This window comes from Anneissia japonica, unplaced genomic scaffold (assembly GCF_011630105.1).
Source record: "Anneissia japonica isolate Jap-2015-1 unplaced genomic scaffold, ASM1163010v1 scaffold2392_len1475705_cov187, whole genome shotgun sequence".
In the NCBI taxonomy this organism is placed as follows: domain Eukaryota; kingdom Metazoa; phylum Echinodermata; class Crinoidea; order Comatulida; family Comatulidae; genus Anneissia; species Anneissia japonica.
Genome location: NW_022751777.1, coordinates 1183811 through 1204852, shown reverse-complemented (window position 1 = coordinate 1204852; position 21042 = coordinate 1183811). Strand labels below are relative to the sequence as shown.

General features: G+C 33.5%; 1 protein-coding gene across 4 annotated transcripts in view; it reads left to right on the top strand.

Annotated features, from left to right (window-relative positions):
* LOC117121836 (adhesion G protein-coupled receptor L1-like) overlaps positions 1-21042 on the top strand; it is a 75713-nt gene that overhangs the window by 36388 nt on the left and 18283 nt on the right. For all 4 annotated transcript variants that reach the window (XM_033267211.1, XM_033267212.1, XM_033267209.1 and 1 more), the window contains 8 exons: positions 10073-10177; positions 12627-12746; positions 13189-13482; positions 14228-14539; positions 16006-16062; positions 17160-17267; positions 18848-18942; positions 20554-20793. In XM_033267211.1, the coding sequence (XP_033123102.1) occupies positions 10117-10177; positions 12627-12746; positions 13189-13482; positions 14228-14539; positions 16006-16062; positions 17160-17267; positions 18848-18942; positions 20554-20793 (1287 nt within the window). In that variant the 5' untranslated portion in view covers positions 10073-10116. The remainder of the gene's footprint in view (positions 1-10072; positions 10178-12626; positions 12747-13188; positions 13483-14227; positions 14540-16005; positions 16063-17159; positions 17268-18847; positions 18943-20553; positions 20794-21042) is intronic.

Sequence of the window (21042 nt, the reverse complement as noted above, 5' to 3'; positions counted from 1 at the left end):
TACTCTAGTATTTATGCTTGTAATCAACAGCTTAACAACGCTTTATAGAAGCGTTGTTACATTAAACTTTCCAATCAATTTTAACACAAACCTTGTCTAGAGACACCATTCATGAACACATACGGTACGGTAGATCATGGTTCAGGAAGGTTAATACTGTTTTAAAAACTTCAATATATTGCTTTTTCCAGTTAACCTTCTTTATATTCTTCAAAATAAACTTATTAAGTGGCCTATCACTGATGAAACGAGGCCTATTCCTACATCATAATATACGGTACATATCAGTTTCAAGATGATTCACTGATTAAAATAAACATATCGCAATTTGGTTTTAGCTGAAAACCAATTTAAAACGTTAACCTAGCTAGTTTCAATAGGATAATGTTACATCAGACAGGGAACCAATTTAGAACCTTTACTTTTTAACGTTTTAAGCAACGACTTGCCTTCTAAATTTAATTCACACTATTTATTTTATGTCGATGGCTTATAAGTGATTAGATCAGTTTCTCATTGATGACCTAAATAAACTTATTACATGGTGCAAATCTTGGCAGTGGTTCTTAGTTTAATTGTAGTGAAAAGCTTATTTTCATATAGTATGTAGTAAGTAATTGTATTTTAGATAATGTAAATTTGCACCTTAATCTTGAAATAATTAACGAATCTAAACCAAATATAAAATAAATAGAAAACCTATTTGTCTTAAAGCTAACAAAAAAAAAGGACTGTAGTTAAGCGAAATTGCTAGCATATAGAATAATAATACCCAAATTCTCATTTGTAATTCTTTAGTTAGGTCGCTGGTTGAATCTTACAGTTAGGCCTATGTTCTATAACATTAGTTCGTATTTAGCTGCCAAAATCGTCATTAATCAACGTCATTTTGTCAGATTTGTTTTCAAGGGTTTGCAATATTTCAAAATGTATCATCAGCATTTCAGGACCTAATTACAGTAACATGATTTGACACTGTAAGATAAGTAATGGCGTTTACAGTAGTTACGCATCTTTATTTTGTATATCTGTAAAAACAGTAGGTGCCTCAATACTATTTCTTTCTCAATTTCTTATTCCAGAGGCTTATATAGATTAGGAATTTATAAAATATATTTACCGGTGCTAGGTTATAGAATGTTAGAGTGCTACCTTACTAGAACCATGGAGAAAATGCTAGAACATGCAGCGCGCGGTGAGACGGTTATTGGTTGCATTGTGAGTATTCGAAAATTTTTGCGCATTTGCCGTTTTCAAGAAAGCAGAAGCAGCTACTGATGCTGATGATGATGCTCCTACTGCTTCAGACTGTTGCTGCTGCTACTGCTGCTGCTGCTATTGTTGCTGTTGCTGCTGTTGCTGTTGTTATATTGCAACTTGACATTAACATTGAATTTCAGACAGAGCTTTAGACTGACATAATGAGCAGATATATACTTTCAATATATAGTACATGCTTCATATACCTGTGGGATATGTATGTATCTCAATAGCAGAAATTGCGGTAGTAATCATAATAAAGACAATGCCAACATTTATTATGATAGTTATTCATAATGACATAGGCCTATCATTTGCGTTTAACGAGTGTAATATATGCGTGGATTAGTAACTTCAGAGTGTATGCATTGAAAAAAAGCATTGATTAATATAGCTGATATTGTGCAATATAGACATTATATTTCATTGGTCAGATTGGAATTAATGACAGTAATATTTCAGCGATTTCACTGGCGAACAATTATTCCTATGTCGTTGTCCATGACATTAAATATTGGTATGAGTTTTTTAATTTGTGATATGTTGCTCAAACAGACAACATTAAAATTGTTCTGCTTTCGCCTTTAAAGTGGCATTTTTACTTGTTTCTGTCATGCGTATCGATAAATACGACTACGCGCTAGCACAGCCAATCAGAACGGAAAGCTACATATTTTGAAGATTACAAGTGGTAGGCCTATTGCATTATGGTGATGTATGAACGCGGGCTCACTCAGTTTATAAACATAAAAAACTTGGGAATGCTACTTTACGAAGACGTGTCCAAATATTAACTGCAAAGAGCCTATTAATCTTGTATCGGATTAAATTCTTAAAAGGGCCATGTCAATACGGATTTTATAGCAATTAAGTTTTCAATTAATTCCCCCATTTGAGCGATGTAATTCTGTACTGTCTGAGTCAGTCCTTTGATTTGTAACGGGATAGGCCTACATTAAGAGGCATCATGTTTGTTTTACTACAGAGCATAAACTTACTCTGTACAGTATATTGCTATAACATGTCATTCCTTTAAATTGTTTTCTATATCATGGGTTGATGAGGATTTGGATCATACAGGCCAATCTACAAGCGGCTATCATAGCATCATGTTTAATAATTTTTATCCATTAGAGTTTTATTTCCTAACCCATGAGTACCAAAATTCAACTATTTTTAAGAACGTACGTAAAAATTGCATCACAAATGTTGACATTAAGTATAAAAACCTGGGTGCACTTGTACCTTATCCATTACAGTAATTTCGTAAATTCGTAAATGCTATGGATAAACGAGGGTTTGCATTAATTTATTGAGTCAAAATAATGATTTTGTTTTAAAATTTTTGACAAAAAATACCACCAGTAACACTGTCATATCAGTTTTATTATTCATTTATACTAATAACCTTCTTAATAATATTATTATAATCATCAACAATATCAATATCATCATCATCATTATCATCATCATCATCATCATCATCACCATCATCATTACCATCATAATCACAACATGACATGTTTGAATTGAAGCCAAACATAATATGGATATTGATGTTAATATTTATAAAACTAATAGATTAGAGCTTATCCATGACAATAGTATCCAATAAGAGGATGATCATATAATCTTAAATAGTGCTTGGTAAAGCATTGCTTGAAGGTCCCTATTAAATTCTTATCGAGAAATTTCGCTTCAGGGATTTTAGTTTTGCATTAATGGTTTGGCTGTGTTTTCAACAGCCGGCACCTCAAACTCGTCAAACTTACAAAATAAGCGCATTAGGCAGTTCAACCCATGGGCTTATCGGTAAAAAGGAGACCGCTTCCTCATTCAACCTAACGCAGTTTACTAAAATAATGCCTAGAAAAACACGTCACCACGTTATGGAACGCATTTATTAGATAAAGCTACTCCTGTACATGCTTAAATATTAGTTAATAATATGTTATTTGGAAGGTGATTTCAGTTATTTTTCATTTGGACAAAAAGAAGTGTTTCAGTATTCAGTAATATCAGTAGTATTTTTGTACTCCGGGATGTAAATCTTAACAAAGCCTAAGTTACTTATGGTTGCGTAATATAATTTTAATTATTATTTAACTATTAGGCCTATTTTATTCTTTATTATTTTATTTTTATTTTATTATTTTTTATTTATTTATTTTTTAAATTATGTTTAATAATGGATATTTAGCTGGTAGAACACCTTATTTACGCATTTACGTGAGACTTAGTGATGGCGCACTCTAAACATAACCTTAAAGAAATGCAAATTCGAGTTATAGGTGGTAAATTACAGTATAGGCCTACACTTCGCATTATTTTGGAGTCATTTTTCAAAACATTCCACACTGCCATAATCTACAAATATATTTTAAACCTACTACTACTTCAAATGATATATGAATGGCAATTAATCATAAACATAGCCTAATTGATCAACTTACTAAAAAAAAATAACAATTTTGAATTGAAGACAATCATTAATCTACAACAATGCCTTACAATAAATAAATAAATAATATTTTGTAATTATCATCACAGTTAATGCAAATTACTATGGCGATTATTGCATATTTTACTGAGGACAAATTTGTTTTCTTTCTGCGGAAAAATTTTGATTATACTTAATATTATTATTAATATTAGCCGCATCGCATTCTTTCTAAACACAGGTCCTTCATGTTTTTTTTTCTATTTTGTAACAGGAACGAACGGAATATAAAGAAAACTAATACTGTAGTAATAAGATCATTAAATGGCATTAACAAAACTGTACCAGAATCCTTATACAAAGTCTTAGTTTTTTGGATGAATTTATTCGTGCACAAATCTTTATTTAAAACAGTTCAACAAATGAAACGTATCATTTTTTCATTATCATTTTATGGATTATTGGCAATATGTAACTTGAGTTGCGAAAGAAATTTGATGCTATATAAATAAGTTGTAAGTGCCAATAATAAGCAGAATACGCTTGTCGACGTTGACCAATAACTTGATGATTGAAGCTGGGATTGATAAATTCAGTGATTGATTGGGTCATTGATTGATTTAATGATTGATGGGTAATGTGGAACACTTTACAAGTTATTCTAAGATGATACATGCAAATTGCCTAATCGTATTTTATTCTTAATCTGACTTTCGTCATCTTAATTTCACCGAACAGGCTTTGTTTTCCGAATGATTAAACAAGCCAGAATGAATTATTGGAAGATGAAACGCCTTGTGTTCGATGTCGTGTTCCAAAGACGAATAAATGAAATTTGTTCACCAACACATTTTTAAAATACATACGAACAGCAAGTAGGCTGAACAGCAAGTAGTCTTAAGTCGGGCACTCACTGGCCACTGCTTCGTCTGCTGATTGTGTCGGTGGCAGCAAATAACTTAAATAGAAGAATGAGCATTTAAAACAGTTCAACAAATGAAACCTATCATTTTTTCATTATCATTTTATGGATTATTGGCAATATGTAACTTGAGTTGCGAAAGAAATTTGATGCTATATAAATAAGTTGTAAGTGCCAATAATAAGCAGAATACGCTTGTCGACGTTGACCAATAACTTGATGATTGAAGCTGGGATTGATAAATTCAGTGATTGATTGGGTCATTGATTGATTTAATGATTGATGGGTAATGTGGAACACTTTACAAGTTATTCTAAGATGATACATGCAAATTGCCTAATCGTATTTTATTCTTAATCTGACTTTCGTCATCTTAATTTCACCGAACAGGCTTTGTTTTCCGAATGATTAAACAAGCCAGAATGAATTATTGGAAGATGAAACGCCTTGTGTTCGATGTCGTGTTCCAAAGACGAATAGATGAAATTTGTTCACCAACACATTTTCAAATACATACGAACAGCAAGTAGGCTGAACAGCAAGTAGTAAAATTTGACTACTGTTAAACCAGAAAATTTCGCGCGCATTAAACTTTCGCGAATTTCGCGAATGGTCCAGATTCGCGAAAATTTTATGCCGCGAATAATTTTCAGGTCACATGTTCTATGTTTCAAAAAAGATCGGTAGAATACTATCTGATCATCGTGAATCTCGAATCAGTTTCACAAAGGAGATTTTGGTCATTATGAATCACTAAATTACACCAAAAATTAATTTCAACTTTTTTAAAGATGATAATGAACAATAAACAGCAAGAATTGCCAAGGCCTAAACTCGCCGACGACAATGCAATACAGATCTAGGGCCTAGGCCTAAATGGGGAATCCCCACAAATTGCAAACATGTTCGTGAAAAGTTAACAGTTTCAACATTTTAAAAATTGTATTTTAAATTATTTTGTGAATTTTATTAAATGTATATAAACTTAATAGAATGTATTTTAATTATTGAATAAATATTCTGACCTTAAATTCCGATGTTGAGCTCAAAAAATTCGTAAATTCTAGGCCTATTCTAACCTACTCAGTAAGTATACTGATTAGGGAGGTTCTGATCATCACTGCATGTGATTGCACATGTGCAACCACTGCGCAGTGTATACTAAGAAGTTAAAATAGAAACTAATTTTCGTACCTTGACATACCACAATGTTCAGTCATCATGAATCAATATTAGGCCTACAGGAATAAATATTGTTCATTGTAGGATGCTTGAATACCATACAAAATTTAGGAATATCGTATGAGTGAGTATATTGTAATGTATGTAAACTTGTGTCTTTCTTAACTGTGCCTGGGATGGCCAGCTAAGTCCTGGTCCTATCAGCTGAGGTAGGCTGCAGGCTTATGGCGCCTAGCCTAGGCCTAGCTATTGTAGCCTAGACAGTGGCTGTAGGCCTAGAACTCAAAATACGATATTTTCAGCTATTGTATGGTATTCCTCTTTGAATAAAATTTAGGCCTTTTGCGATACGCGAAAGTTTAATGTCGCGAAAACGGCCGAAATTATCAATTTGCGAAAGTTTCGTTCCGCGAAAGTTTCTGGTTTTACAAAGTTTCTGGTTTTACAGTATTTGACTATTGGAGAAACTACAGGAAACAAACAAACCAGAGCGGCGCCTTTATTATTGATATATAGCGCCGCTTCGCGGACGGGATAAAATTACTCTCCGTGTACCCACAATGCATTTCGACCGGATGTTCCAATATATTAGGAAGCTGCTCTAACTTCTGCTATTTATTATCTTTTGTGCAGTCTGAACGCATCGTAAATTAAAAACGATCAGTTACGCGCGCGTCGTGGCGTACGTTCTCCATGGAATCGCTTTTGCCTGGTTCTCACGAGAGCCCTAGTATCCGGATCGGGAGCTAACCGTTAGCGCTAACCGTTAGCACCTGCATGAGAACGCCCGATCGGTTAGCGCTAACCGTTAGCGGTATTCTGTACGCTAACGGTTAGCAAGCGCTATCGGTTAGCAAGTTGAGGGCGTTTCAATCATCAACCAATCACACATACGCGTTTACAATTTCCAGTTTCTTATTGGCCAGTGATTCGATCATCATATCGTATCCAGATTGGGCTTTTCTCGCATGGACGCACGGCAGCTAACGGTTAGCAGGATCCGGATCCTGCTAACCATTAGATGCCGTGTGAGAACATGGCCCAAGGCTACGTCCAGACCTGGGCGTACATCGTTAATCCAAAGCGTAAATAGCGAGATGTCAATTGAAGATTGGGCGATTAGCTAACGCTATTCGCACGAAATATTCGTATTCGTAATCGCGCATTTTATTTCCTCTAAACATCTATTATTGTGATTGGTCAAATCCTGGCCGAGTTTCAAAATTATTGATGCATGACTGTTGAAACTCAGTGGCGTACGCTAATCTGCGGTCTGTTGGTGGATTATCGTACGCCAGTGATTGTGCGTTTAAATACTTTAAGTTCACACCACTCGATTATCGTTACGCTAGTGTTTGAACATAGCCTAAGTCTACTGCCGTACACTTTGAATCAGAGAGAAAACAATGATTAAACAATAATAATGTTGCTGCACTGCTGAGGTCAATGATTGCTTAGGCCTATGCGTATGTTTACTGATCAAGTTTTCCTTCAAATCGGTAGTCTTTCATATCAGATGTGACATAACATAACATGAAGTAAATGTTGGACAGCGACGATCTTAGTAAGATTAAGATTGTTTCATCTTATTTTTTCATGAAAGCAACAGTAGGCAATCATTTTGATGACTTTATTTCAATTATAATCCTCTCAGTCAATCACACCAGTCTATTTTCTGAGACTTCCATAAGTCAGCAGACTAGTGTTCAATATTTTACATTCGAATACACAAATATCCTTGGGCTATTTACTGTTTTTATCACTTGTGCATTAAATGGCCGCTTGATTTGTTAATCCTTGTCGCCAAATACATTTAGCATTAAACCGCATCGAAATTCATAAAGCATGACGTGTAAATGTCTAGTGTGTGTTCTAGTGTGTGGGTGTACGTGTACACACGCTCTTACGACACTACAACGTGTGTAGAGACGTTATGAGATATATGTTTTGCAGTTTACTAATTTGACATTCAATCACTGTTCCTATTAACGTTGTCCTTTCATGCCAATGCCACTGCCCCCCCGCTGGCGCCGCCACTGCATCTACCAGTACTACTTTCAATTTGGACGCGTTACGCAAACGCATGCAACGCTTATGATAGTCAATTGAACAGTCGCTTTACAGTGGGAACCGCAAATTTCTTGCTTGCTCTCGACTAGCGAGCTGGAAAGTGAAGCATAATCAAAGCAGGTAAACCTTTTTAGTGAATGAAAAAATAATAATGAGATAACAGTGAAGTAGAATGCCTTGCGTTTGTGACGAGCCGCTTGCGGCGTGTCTGATGCATGGATGCCAGTATGAACCAAACTTAAACGGCACAACGCTCTACACGTACACTCGAATAATGCAAGTGTACTAGTCAAATATGGACGTATAGTAATAACAAACGTTTATATAATGTAGGATCATAAATCGTCAGTGAGTATAAGTACTACTTCAAACGCTTTTATATTTAAGTGAATTACACAACATTTCTGAAACACTGTCTTCCCTGAATTTGTTGTACATGATCTCACATATACATATGAACAATATATCGAGAAATTCATTTGCACTGATTTGTCAAAACAAGTCTTAAGGCACATATATGATTTCAAGAATTCAGGAAATTTTTTCTATTTTTCTCATTCTCCAATTTGTAATGTAATGAGAAGATCAGTGTGACAGACAACGTCATATACATTGTATACAATGTTTTTGTATACAATATTTTAAAGGATCATTTTACTGATTCTTAAATTTGCTATATTCTGCTTGACGAAATGTACTTGATTGATTTTATCCATTTCTTGTGACGGTTGCATTTTAAAATTCTGTAGATGACTTAATACTGTTTATGGAAGTTATAATTGTATTTAAACATTTTTTTTATATTTATTTATTTATTTATATTTATTTTTTTTATTGTATGTTTTAAAAATGTTAATATGTTTTTTTATTTATTTTTTACTTTCGTTCATTTTAATGTTTAAACTTTTGTATTGTTTTGTTGGCAGGGGTTTGGTTAAGCACATCTTTTGATGACAGTTTTTCTAGCTTTTGCTTTTCCTCGGCACCCCTGTCCAACTTTTTTGTTTTTGTCGAGAGATTGAAAATAAAAATAAAATAAAAATACAAATTCCACATATTATTGTATTAAATTTTGTTATTAAAACCAAACCAAAGTGGAGGACGAACTTCTTCGAACGTCGAGCGCTTAGAAACTAGAATCTTTATTCCTATCCCTATAGAAATTTTAGAATTTTTCCTTTTGATGGATTAGATATATTTTGAGGGAACTATATTACTGTACTTGTAAAATTACGAAGATTATGACCTAATATCTGTGCTTAATAATAGGTCAGCAAAGAAAAACAACCAATATGAATAATAATTTCAAAAAGCAATAGAGTTTGAGATGAGAATTAAATTTACAATAAACAGTCAAATACAACAAAAAAATGGATGAAGATGTTTAAAACCAGGTCCGCAAAGTCAAATAAACCAATTGGTTTATGCAGGGAAGAGTGAACTGTTCCCTGGTTTATGGGAATCTGTATCACGGTCAATTACAATTACAAATCAATTTATTTAATCCTACATAAAATTATAACGTTACAAATAAGTATAAAAGAAAGAAATTGATATTGTAGGACCTGGGAAACTCTCATTAAGACCAGAGGTCACAAGCATGAAAGCTACTCATCTCAAATTTAAGAAGAAAACAGAAGTATCGCAGGGAACAGTGAAATTACACAAATGCCCTAATTTTACTGTTCCCTGAGTATCGTTAAACATTTTTCTTCCTAAAATAACAAACAAAATCTCATCTTTTTATAGTTTATTCAAGAATTGAAAAATTGTACATTACTTTTTTGTACAAAAAATAATGTAAAGCTTTTCCATTCTTGAATAAACTATAAAAAGCAAAATATAATGTTCCTTTAATTTGATAACAAACGACTTAATCTAATCTAATCCGGATTTCTCTCTAATTTTGGCGAGCGTCGTATCCTTGTGTAAAATATTTTTTCTAAAGAATCATTCAGGATTGTCAATCAAACTTAATAATTGACCAATCAGAACAGGCCAGGGATACGCCCGTGCCCTACAAACACATGCGTTGCTTAGCGGCAAGGTCCATTACCGCATCCTTTTAGACAGGCGGTTAAGCAAATTGGTCCAGTGTGCATGACAGCACGTATGCATGAAACAGGTACCATAGATTTTTAATCTAACATTTAATTCAACATTTATTTACATGTTAATTTCTCTTTGTCACTTTTCAGGGTTGTTGGTGCCGTTGGAAACACCATGAGCAATAGTTAACATAATGGCAATAATTTTTTACGTGTTTTTAATATCGTGTGGATTGTGGTCGCACGTCCAGTCAGGTAAGAAGTGTTTTAACTAATTTATCAAAGACTATCACTATCTGTCTGTTTTAAACCAAGCAACATTCGATTAAAGTCAGTCTCTTCGGCAGCGTCTTTATATATGCCATTAATTAAAGGGCCTGACTGGGATTTACTCATTTTTCAATGGGTTACTAGATGTCGACAAAGGGGTCCTTGTCCGCTCGGTTATAAATTTTACGAATTTATTATTTTTTCGTCATTTTCCTGCCAGGCCACCTTCAAATATCCGTATTGTACCGTACCATTGATTTGGTTAAATATTATCTATCACCAAATTGTGTTACCACGTTGCATTGAGGATCGGAGTGCTGTTATGTAATATTACACCCCATTCTCGGTTAAACTACTAATCATCCATGAATGAAGTTTTTTTTAATTACGGTGGGTTTCCCATAAGATCTAGTCGTAATTATTTTCAAGCCCGCATTCAGATCAAATAATATGAACCAATGTCAAATTTATGATATACCTTCTTTGCCTTTTGAAAATTAAAATATTATAAGATGTCTATTTCTGATTAGCTACAATGCAGCATGGCGACACGGTTACACTTACGCACTTAATTGGAATACACTGCTAGACCCACGTGATCATGACGTCAGCTCCTGTGATCACTAAATGAGTGAAATACTTTTTTTAGGATTGTTACTCTAATCCTTTCGGTTTAGTTAATGGAACATGTGCGAAGATATATTTATACGTGAGTAGTTGTAGGAATAGATAAATTATAATTAGAAATCAGTCCACAAAAGAGTACTATCCGTTATAGATGCTTCAGGAGTATGTGTTAATTCATCCAACAAACTATATTAATTAATTTCAATTAAAGATAGTCTCTAGAATTGGTATTTATACAAATGGTAGTTATAACAATTCTTTCTGATATTATTTTCTTAAGTGGATGATATCTCTGATTAAATTTAAATTCCCTACTTTATATCTGACGAGAGATGAAGACACGGTGCACGTCCGTCGGGCTATCATAAGGTCTGTAGTTCACTTCGACCTAGTTATTCTAGTTCAGAGTCTCTACTTGCTCATTCCACTCGCCCGTCGACAAAGCATTATGGTAGTCGTTCTTTCTCTTGGGCTTCTGTCTTTCTTTGGAATGCTCTGCCTATTACAATCCGACAGACAACTTCCATTGATGATTTTAAGGCAGCTTTAAAAATTCACCTTTTTAACTTGTATTTTTCTTAATTTTTTTTCCCCCGAATTTTATTTTTACTGTTAAGCGCATTGAGGCTTTAGCATAATGCGCTATATAAGCTTAAATTATTATTATTATTATTATTATGCAACATTATGCTACCGTTTGAACCAGAACATTATCGTGTAGTATCTGCAAGCTACAAGAAATTCTTTCTTTTTTCTTTTTCTAACTTTCAGTACAAGGGCCAAGAATATTCCCAACAATAAAGCTCACTTTTATAAGTGGCAAACCTCTCACAAGACATACATACACACAATATTCTATACATAGATTTCATAATGAAACTTAGAAAATGGAGTTGCTTTAGTTATGAGAAAGAAATCCTGTTTCCTTGACAGGAATTGAACCCAGAGAACACTTGGAATGGAAGGCAAGCATCTTAACACATCATGCTATTGAACTTTACGACGTGTTTGTTTAGTTGCGTGTAGGCCTACACACTTTCAAGAGAGTTGACATTATGTTTTGCATAATCAATTTTATCAAATCAAACATTAGGCCAAGTAATGATGAATGTGGATGAATTATATCTTTTAGCAATATCTGCTAGGTCTATGTGATTGAGCACATCCGATTCCACAAATAGATCGTTCGTTCCAAAGCTTTATCTATCTTAACAAGCGTCATATGTTTTTGAACTGAAATCCACAATAATCCAATAGCATCAATTCTGCACGACACCATGGAAAGGGAATGTTGGTTGCCATGGTAAAATATTATTCGTCATGATTTATTGTGGATGCCTGTATCGTTTTGTTAACATTGCCATTAACTAGAATGTCTTTCCACTTCATCGGCTACTAAAATACCTATACGGTTCTCTCTGTAACACTGACAACATTGGCTCCATTTATATAATCACCACATTCTGAGCGTAGGATCCGTTTAACTCTGGTTTACAACAGACTCTGAAAGAATAAGACAACAAACAACATAGAAGGCAATTGTCATGACATGAAAATGTGAATCAATCACATTTCAGCTAGTTTTTAAACGTGATGGAGCAGACACTTTCAATATCAAAAAATAACATCTCATAAATTACCGGTACTTACTTTATAATGAAATGGTCATTTGTCATAATAATTTATTATTAACTTCATGCACACCAAGATGACTACAGATAGGTACTACTTCTAGTTCCAGTGAGCATACATACAATCTGTTCAACCATATAGTCTTTGTGGTCACATTTATGATTATATTTTTCAGATATTATTAGTTCTCAATGTCATAAAGGATTTTATAAGTTACCTAAGTGTCACAATACACCAGAGATGTACTTCTGTAAATGTGGGCCAGGTTTTGTATGGAATGGTGAGGTCTGCGCCGGTAAGTTATAACTGAATACATTGAAAAAATATAGAAATTGATTCATCTGATTCGTAACATCTTTTATTATAACCTATTTTAAATAGTGTATAATCAAACACATTAGTACGAAAGTACTGTATATAATGAATCCCTTATTATTTTGATTTACTGATTCGAAAAATATAATTGAAATGATTAAGCCATTTAATTTGAGTTTATATTTTATCTATATTGTAATTGTATTTGTGTGTCTGTTCTCCCACAGGAGGTTAATAAAATTTGCATTATACATCCAGCTCAAAGTGTCACTAACCAGTTATGCTATCCGAAGTTTATTTTAAACATTAGGCCTATCATTAAAAAAGGATATTGTTTAAAAATAGCAAAAGATAATCCATATAGAAATTGTACCAAATCGTTAATTGAACCAAAATGTTGATATGTTTTTCTTTCCTGTTAGCATTGTCGGCGAATTCCCGCCTTGAATTTGACGGGAAGGACAATCGTACTTTTACTGTTCTTCTCGGCAAGGCTTTTTCCGCCTTACAAGCTTTTACTATCACTATGTGGCTAAAAGTTGAGGACTACGGTAATAGTACTGTATTATCTTACAACGGTACAAATGGAGCAGGTCATGACATCACCGTGGGAGTTGGTAGATATGGAAATTTAAGGGTCGGAAGCAACTCTGTAGATTTTCCACTTGATCTTGTACCAAAGAAGTGGGGATATTTATCGATTACTTATAATATTAGTAAGTTTTCTAATCATCTCCACACACATTTATATTATACAATGCATATCATCAATGGTGTTAATTGAAAAGTTATTATCTGGTGGAACCATTGGTGCCTGAGGATCGAATATTTTTTTTAGAAAATCCTGAACTTTGCTTCTTTACCTTGAAACCAAAACGCAGCATTTGACACAATATTCTTCCTATTTACGTTCATACTATAATTTGTTTCCACCAAAAATCATAAAAGGATTCATTGCTATCTTACCTTACAATCCCAACAACTTTTTCCACTAAACAATGTTCAACAGAGTTTGCAAAGAATTTTCAGAACTCTACATGTAGGTGATATTGATTTTCTTCATTAATTAGTTTCTACTTTTTGTTCTTGTTACTGAGATTAAGCTTAAAAAAAAAACAAACGAACATAGGCCAAAAACCTGCTATTCTCATTTTATCTACATTCTACTATACTATTTCAATGATATTTACTTCGATATGTCACGACCATATTTAGGCATGTCACATGTTTTTGTCAAATAAAATTGTATAGTCTGGACAGCAATTGGACAACTATGACTGGAGTTGCGTTCAGGTGTGTTATAAGATTTGAACCCTAAACAATGAGGTAGAAAGCCGATCGCCCTAACACCAAACCAAAACTCTAAAGCACTTACGCCCCACTTTGTTTTGTAAGTAATACACTTGATTCTTAATACGTGATTTTAAATTATTTTACAACAGTGTATCTATTTCATTTCAGGTGGAGAATGGAAGGTTTACCAAGATTCAATATTAAAAGGTCATGGAAGAAATATGAGTCGATCAAGCTTGATCCAAGGGAATGGCGATTGGATTCTTGGCCAATCAAAATATTTCACATCTAATCAGTCATTTGCTGGTAGCCTTAGTCACGTGAACATCTGGAATGAGACATTAACTAAAAGTGAAATTGTACAGATTCACAACAACTGTTATTTTAAATATTGTGGAAATCTTGTTGAGTGGGTGGATTTCAGAGGTGGGACACGAGGGCATATGAAACTACGCTGGCCCTCAGGTATCCCAACTCCAGGTAGCTATTACATTAATCTTGAAATAACATTTAGTATAGCTTTTTTCGTTGTTGAGCTCCTTTAAATTTTATATAGGATTTTTTACTCATGAGATTAGAGATAAATGATGAATATGTGGCGAGATCGTATGCTTTAATATATTTATGGTAGATAAATGCATCTGGAAAAGTCATGAAAATTGGCTTCATATTCTCAGATACTTACGTGGAAAGATAACATTCTAAAAACTAGGCATTTAGTGAGACTTTACGTGACATTTAGATAAGATGATACAATTTTTGGCCATAATCACAAATGAGGCAACATACAATTTGGTAAACTTAATAAATATAAAAAATATGAAAAAAAAAATAAATAGTTGGAGGGAAGTGGAAAGGAACGGATGACTCGCTAGCCCTAATCAAACATAATTATTACTATTATTATTTATTACTATATTTAATTATTAATATTTATGAACCTACTTCTCTAGTTATAATTTAATACGTGCCTTTGTATAGTCTCCATTGTCATCAAAGATACTCAAATATCTACAAACCCTAGGGATCATTATATTTTGAAGAAAATAAATGTAAATCATATTTTAATCACCTGAACTTTTGTGGTCATTAACAATATTTTCTTGATGTTGCCACTGAGTATGAAGTACCGGTAAATCCTATCTTAGTACTTAATTACCTTTAATATTGGAAATCGCTTGAAATGAGACCGTAACTGATCCCTCGATGCATGCGTCATGAAAAAATACTAATACTTCGACACTTGATTTTTCTCTTTGTTGGAGATTTCTTAGAGCCACTGTGTTCATGTTCTATGTAAATGACCCATAGGCATCTCACTCCTCTTTTAAAACCTCTAATTTACTTATTGACTTTCTTCATTTCAAATAACAGAAACTCAGGCAAAGTAAAAAGTTGGAACTAACACAAATTTAAAATCGTCGTTACGCATTATATAAATGCTTATAAATTATTAAGTTTTTGAATGATATAACGCTAATGAGTATATTTGAACCGAATAATTTTATTTAAGTAATTTTTATTTGCAAAGGAAATGTCTTTTTTCGTGCCTACTCCTGAAATAAAATTTTATAATAGCCCCAAACTTTATTACATCCATCTGCTCAATATTTGACCTCTTCTTACCTGTCTTCTAGCTCCACCAAGCTTGCATTTATATTTTTTTAATCTAATTTTACTTTATGTTCTTTTCATCCTTATTTTATTGGTTTTGCGTGGGAGGGATTTTACTAAGATTAAATACAACCTGGCCTTTGGTCACAAGGTGTAATGTTAGTTTGATGGTTTCTGAAAAAGAGGAATGATAACTTCTTTATCACTTCGGTGGACAGGTGGAATGTACAAATAATGTTTCATCGATCATATGGTTATATAATAATTGCTACTAAAGACGTCAATAATGATTAAATAGACACAGACGTGTGAAATGTTTGCTTTGTTTATAGCATCGTGTGAACGGGATGTTGCTGAAATGTGCGATGGATACTGCAGTGACAACAATGGTGAGAAAAATATGATTCATCTTTTGAATCTACACAATAAGGTCACATTTTGAATATTATCCTGATTATTTTTTTCTTTTTTTTTTTTGCCGTTTCAGGAACAATAATTACTTGAAATTTCCATTAACGATAAAGATAATAAACTCTCCTCTGAGAGTTTTCACTTAATCATTTTGTGTTTTTAACATTCGTTAAAAAATATATATAGACCGATATACTGTAAGGTTATTCTTATTCCTCTGTACATAAAACAATATATTCATTACTCTTGGCTTAGAAATGGATTTAGAGCTCAAGTCAAATGCAGTCTAAGTAACTGGCATCATGGCCATTAAAGAAATATTATAAAATACTAGGTTACCCATCATGAAATGTAATTAATGAACTATAAGTAGCAGTTGCATCAAGCGACCATTTCATTTAATCTCATCAAGCTAAATTAGTTATGATAGGCCTACTTCATGTAAAGGTTCTGATCACTTCATAAGAATATGGTCTCTCACGAACTGAGCCTGCATAAACTACATAATATAAAGAGAAGCGAGCGCGTATGATACGAATGTGGCTACGCGTCAAGTAAGCTAGAGCTTAGTATAGTATGTTTACATTTCTGACAGGCATAGCAGGATAAATGCGAGATCAGAATCAATTATAATATCAGCTCGTGGAGTAAACAGGTCGACATTTTGCAATGTACCCTAAATATGTGTTCAGAATTATTCTAATTGATTCAATCGATACGGAAGTTCACCCAATATACAAGAAGAATGTGTTGAAAATTAACCTAGTTAACAGTTTTACAGATAGATTGAAATTGAACGTTAAAGATAACCAACGTCAACATGCACAAATACAATGAAAACAGTCATGCACATATATGTAATAGGGACATAAACTAAAATGCACAATTAACATCAACGAATGAAATGAAATGTTTTAAAGTATTCTATATTTTATTATGGGATTCTTTAGATGATAGTATTTCTCCTCAGGGCATTCTCGCACGACACTCCAGAGTGCATGTTTAATTTGAGGTCACATTTACTGTACTTCTTTTTAATATCTAAAACAACCGTGTTTGCCTTTTACTCTCGCAGGGACTAAATGTGTGCGTGATGTTTCGCATAATGTATTATGGGAGAGGGCACGTGCTGGAAAGCAGGTGACTTATACATGTCCAGGATTGGAACATTCAAAACCTCCTCGTAAGTTCAAACACTTCGATAAATCGTCGAGCAGATTTCAGTAATATTCATTTTGTTTGTTGATTACTTATATTAAGATAGGTTCGGTGTTGTATTACACATTTTATTATGATATTTTTTAAGCGTCATTTTCAGAGTTTCAAGAGATTATAATTATTTTTATAATTTTTTATTATCATCTTCATGATGTTTATTATTCATCGTTGTCGTCGTCGTTTTTGTTGTTTACATTGTCATTATCACTTATTTTGTTATTACTAGGCCTATTTATTAGTAGGCCTACTTAAGTTTGAAATTCATTCCATCGGGGCCCGTGGTAAGATTGTTAAGACACATTAACCTTATGAGTCAGGCTGTTCACATTTCAAGTTTCCTTTTTATACTAGTTAGGTCTATTCAGCTTCATTAAATGACAGCTCGAGGTTTTCATATATATATATATATATATATATCGTCCCCTATATAACGTAGTGGCGAATGTGGAAAAATCAATTTTTTTTTTATTTGTGAATTTAAGTTGATATATATATATATATATATATATATATATATATATATATATATATATATATTAATTACGAATGTATTTTTGAATGACTATCTACAATAATAATAGTGTAGAAAAGATCAGTTTATTCCTAAATCGTCTTAATTCGAAATGTAAGTTCGTTGTTTTAACTATGTATGCCCGTATCAAGATCAATCGACAATTATACACACAACATAGGTTTATGTCAGTTGACCTTGGATATGGGCATGCGCAGTTCAAACTACGAATTAGCTTATGAAAAATGTAAATAAAACAAATGCGCAGCACTTCAAAATTAGAAAATATGACCGAAGATTGTACCACGTGATTCGACATACAACCTGATGATTTCCCACTCTTTCCAATATATGAAACTGACATGCTAGGCCTAATGTTAATTGTTTTCATCGATCATCGCGCCTTTAATCACGCGTAATGCAGCTGAATGCTCCGTCCCTCGACCTTGATCTAATCTAAGCCACTGTATGTCATTTTACGACAAATTCCTTCTTTTTTATATTGTTTTTCCAACACACTGTAGTCGTTTTTAATATCGCTAATAGATTGAGCCGGTCGACTATGCGTTGAAGTTTAGTTTTGCCTCAAGCTCTACTCATTGTCGGTACACTAGGGATGTTGAGCTTCCAATTTGTCTTCGTTTCATCCACTTTATCAGACAACTGATCCCAATTTCTTAGTACAATGTTAGTCAGTCTTCGAGCCTGCAAATTGGTAGCAGTGTGATTTTATGGTTTGGCTATACTATCATTACATTACACTCATAATTTACGCTATTATTATTATTATTAGAATGTTAATAATAATAATAACAGTAACAAATAATAATAATAATAATAATAGTAATAATAATAATAATTATTATTATTATGATTATTATTATTATTATTGTTATTATTATATAACTAACGATCAGCTTACAAATACTAGTAATCTATGATATAAATTTGGGAATATCTTCGCTTGATCATATTGCAGAGTATAATGTACACTTAACCCAATATTTATGTTTATTGTTTTATTGGACGGATAGGTCAAGCTTATCGAAATTGCACATCGATTGATAAATTAGGACACTGGTCTCAACCTGACATGTCAGCTTGCGTTTCAAGTAAACATAAGGAGCTGGTAAGTAATTGACATTTTCGAAGTGTCAATCAAATTTAACAATTGATCAATAAGAACAGGACTAAGAATACGCGCTTGTCCCACAAACACACGTGTTGTCCGAAAATTGATGATTAAACGTTTGTTCATGCGAGCTTTTGTGTTTTTAGTACATTTTGATGGTAAATTATTAGGTTTTAAAATGCCTATTCCAGAAAGCCTATTCTAAACAATTAAGATTATGAAGTCATTCAGGCGTAATGAACAGTAACCAACGGCTGGTTGACAACAAAGGGCGCCACCTAGTGTTGTGACGACACGACTGTTGTATTCTATGAGGACTGTGCAGGTTTTCAATTTAATGGCTCTCATTAGTTATGTTAGGATTTCTTGAGGGTAAAATGCTTTCAGCGAGAAGGTTTATCTTCTATCATCTGAAATTCGTATTATATCACTAAGATTAATATTCCGTATAAACACACACACACACACACACACTCACACACTTGGGAGTATAATTGATTACCTTTATTTAGGAATACTTATATAGATATACACATAATTGAACCTGTCACGTGACTCCTTCCGAAATCGTTCTTTCCTGAATGACGTGCTAGATTGGTTTCAGTTATACCTACCCCTATAATTCAGTCAGAATTGTTGATGATTTTGCAATGGTCTGTCCTAGGCCATCTTCTAATTGTAAGCTAAAAATGGACAGTTTCTTTGTCAACATTATTTTATCAGCAGGCATATGACAACCACCTCTAGGTCTATCTTTCATTCTACTTATCAAGCTCGGTAATGCTGTAGCCAAGTCGAGTACTTCGAACCTGTCAAAAACACAAGTCTTTGTCATATATATCGGAATTAAACAAACCTTGTCCTAAAAGCAACCACACAATCACAAGTCACCACGGGGAAAGTGAAGCACTAATATATTTTAATGGATTACAAATTTCCAGGAGAATTTTTTTACACGTCAATAAGTTCCCTTTTAATTCCTCATTCGATGTGATCTATAATTTACCACATTGAATAAATAATTGTTGTGATAAGGGAGCGCTTGATCGCGAACTACGAAGTACACAACCCCACCACCCAAGAAAATCTAACTAAAAGCATTCTGTATACAGTATAGGCCTACAGCAGTAGTTTAACTTATCAGTGTCGGTGTCTAAATTGATAGCAAATATCTTATCAGCACAAGATGGCGTTCTCCGCGATTTACGAGCAACAAATAGAAACGTCGATTTAGCACAGAAAAGTAATCACTTTTGGGAGAGGGCGTTCTAGTCGTTGCCATTAGATCTGAGGTAGGGTGTTTGCGTTACGCCAAAGTTTGTTACCAAGTACGTTAATTGTTCCTTAATTGTTCTAAAGAGAGGGCACATTGTAAATCGGACGCTTCTAATTGTTACTCGTAAACGTAATGTCGCGCGGTGTCAAAGTTCTAAAGTTTTCACTTTTGCAGGAGGGCGCCGTACTTCGTTATTTTAGAATTTTCACGCGGAAATCGCGGAGAACGCTATCTTGTGTTTATAAGATCTTTGATTGACAGACTTTACCTGTGTCTCTGCTAGTGATCTCGATCTTGTCCTATATCATTAATACTTTTTTTTTCGTAACCAGATGCGATTAGTGGAAGAAGGCTATGAATCAGTATACAATTTGACCGAACGTCTTTTGGAGATTACGATAAGCTCTCCTGAACGAAACCGAAACCCTACCGATCTTACTCTGGAAGTTTCTACACTGTCCAAACTTATAAACCTCACCAAACAAAACTTTCTACCAATGTACCTAGGTGATGACATTGTAGATGTTGCAGACTACGAAATTTCTTATGACGAGGTTAATGATTTTGCCAATGTAAGTCTATTAGCGTTGAAATCCTTCAGCAGAATCGCCATCGAAACCATCTGTTCCCTTTCGAATTCAGGTTGTTTTTACATGTAAAGTAAATAATACCGATAGTACAGATAAAATACATGGATAAGATCTGAATTTGGGGAATGGAGCTATTTTTCTTTATAAGAAACTTAAACTACCAAGAGGGTTCATTTTTGTGTGAACAGCACCATTGTTTTTTTTTTTTTTTTTTTTTTTTTTTTTTAATTA